The sequence below is a fragment of the Monoraphidium neglectum genome (assembly GCF_000611645.1).
Source record: "Monoraphidium neglectum strain SAG 48.87 unplaced genomic scaffold scaffold01966, whole genome shotgun sequence".
Lineage (NCBI taxonomy): Eukaryota > Viridiplantae > Chlorophyta > Chlorophyceae > Sphaeropleales > Selenastraceae > Monoraphidium > Monoraphidium neglectum.
Genome location: NW_014011662.1, coordinates 1 through 1674, shown reverse-complemented (window position 1 = coordinate 1674; position 1674 = coordinate 1). Strand labels below are relative to the sequence as shown.

Genomic DNA, 1674 nt, shown 5'->3' with positions numbered 1-1674 from the left:
GTGTGTGTGTGTGTGTGTGTGTGTGTGTGTGTGTGTGTGTGTGTGTGTGTGTGTGTGTGTGTGTGTTCGTGTGCACGCGTGTGCGCGATGGGGCGAGCAAAGATGATGTGTTCACATTCGCTCGCGCAGTGAACGTGTTGAGTTGCAAGTGGCGGGGTTGAAAACGTGCATGCATGCGTTGCCAGCATGCCAAGAGACTGCACAGGAACGCCAGGGCCGTGAGCCTCATTGATGTGCGCGTCGTGGCGCACAGGGCTTACCGTACAAAGCCTCTCCTAGGCAAACGACCCTAGGACTGCCACCGCCACCCGCCGGCGGCGCCGCACGGGGGGCCGGCGCCGCTGACCGGCGAGCGCCGCTGCTTGTCCTCAGGCGGGGCGCAGGCGTGACCGGTCGCCGCGGCACGCGCACACCGGCGCCTGCTTGCAGGCGCGAATGACCAGGAATCAAGGCCACCATCCTTTGTCTCGCCGCTGCAAAGGAACGAGAGAGGCCGCGGGATGATCACTTGTCTACGTAGACGCTGAGCGATCCAGATCAAGAGATATGCGCTAAATTAGCTCAAGGTAACCACTGTCAAGTTGCCGGCTGTGATACCGGCGTCTTTACGATTTCGAGGGCAGGTGGAGTCCGCAGCTGCCACCTGATGTGTCATTGCTCCAAGGGTGCCTACGAGCGCCAACGGTGTGCTCGCCGCCCGAACTTGAGGTATTGAGTATGCCTGATGCACAGCTTACTGACGAGGGCGCCTTGTCAATGTGACAAAGATCACCTGAATTGGCGGGCATTCAACCGAGCGGGTGATCAGCGGTGACACGCGGTGTCATTGATAGAAGATGAGCCCATCATCTGAGTCTGGCGGTCGCCGTTCAGCGCGCTTGTCCGCCAAGCGGCGCGCCGAAGCGAGCGAATCTGCCAGCGATGGCACTGCAGCAGGGCTCGAGGCAGCGGCGCCTCCGCCAGGCGTGGCTGTGCGAAAGACCAATGATAACAGCAAGCGGCGCGGGCGACCGGTCAAACGCGCTGCTGGCGCAGCGGACCGCAAGCTCGCCAATGCGGCAACTGCGGCCGCGCCCAGCGCGTCGACGGGCAAGCGCAGCCGCGCCGCGCCCGCCGACGCGGCCGCGGGCGCCGTGGCGCCGCCCCCCGCCAAGCGCCGCCGCCCCTCCGCGCCCGTCCCCAAGCGCCCCTCCCCTGCGCCCGGCCCCGGCCCGACGCGGGAGCGCGAGCGACGGCTACGGGCGCGCGGCTTCCCTGCAGTCGCCGGCGTCGACGAGGCAGGCCGGGGGCCGCTGGCGGGGCCGGTTGTGGCGGCGGCGTGCGTCCTGCCTGATGACATTGAATTCCCCGGCCTGAACGACAGCAAGAAGCTGTCAGAGGAGGAGAGGGAGGCGCTCTACGCCCAGATCACCGCCGCGCCGGGCGTCGCGTGGGCCGCGTGAGCTCCCACTCTGCGGTGCACCTCCTTATCTTCCGGCTCAGGGCGGCCGCGGCCCGGGGCAAAAATAGTCCGAGTTGGAACTGGCGGAGGCCGCCAACTGCAGCTGCCGACGCATAGCCACTGCCAGGGTCCCCCCTGTTGCACCGACGTGACAGCCCCTAAAACCTCGCGGGCGGCGCCTCCGCGCAGGTGCGTCGTGGAGCGTGACGTCATCGACTCGATCAACATACTGC

At 66.4% G+C, this 1674-nt stretch overlaps 1 protein-coding gene across 1 annotated transcript; it reads left to right on the top strand.

The window, feature by feature from the left end:
• Nucleotides 1-836: 836 nt before the first annotated feature.
• Nucleotides 837-1442, top strand: MNEG_9521 (hypothetical protein; the record flags this gene model as incomplete). The annotated part of the gene is made up of 1 exon (XM_014042004.1): nt 837-1442. The coding sequence occupies one exon, from the start codon at nt 837-839 to the stop codon at nt 1440-1442; it is 606 nt and encodes a 201-aa protein (XP_013897458.1).
• Nucleotides 1443-1674: the final 232 nt, after the last annotated feature.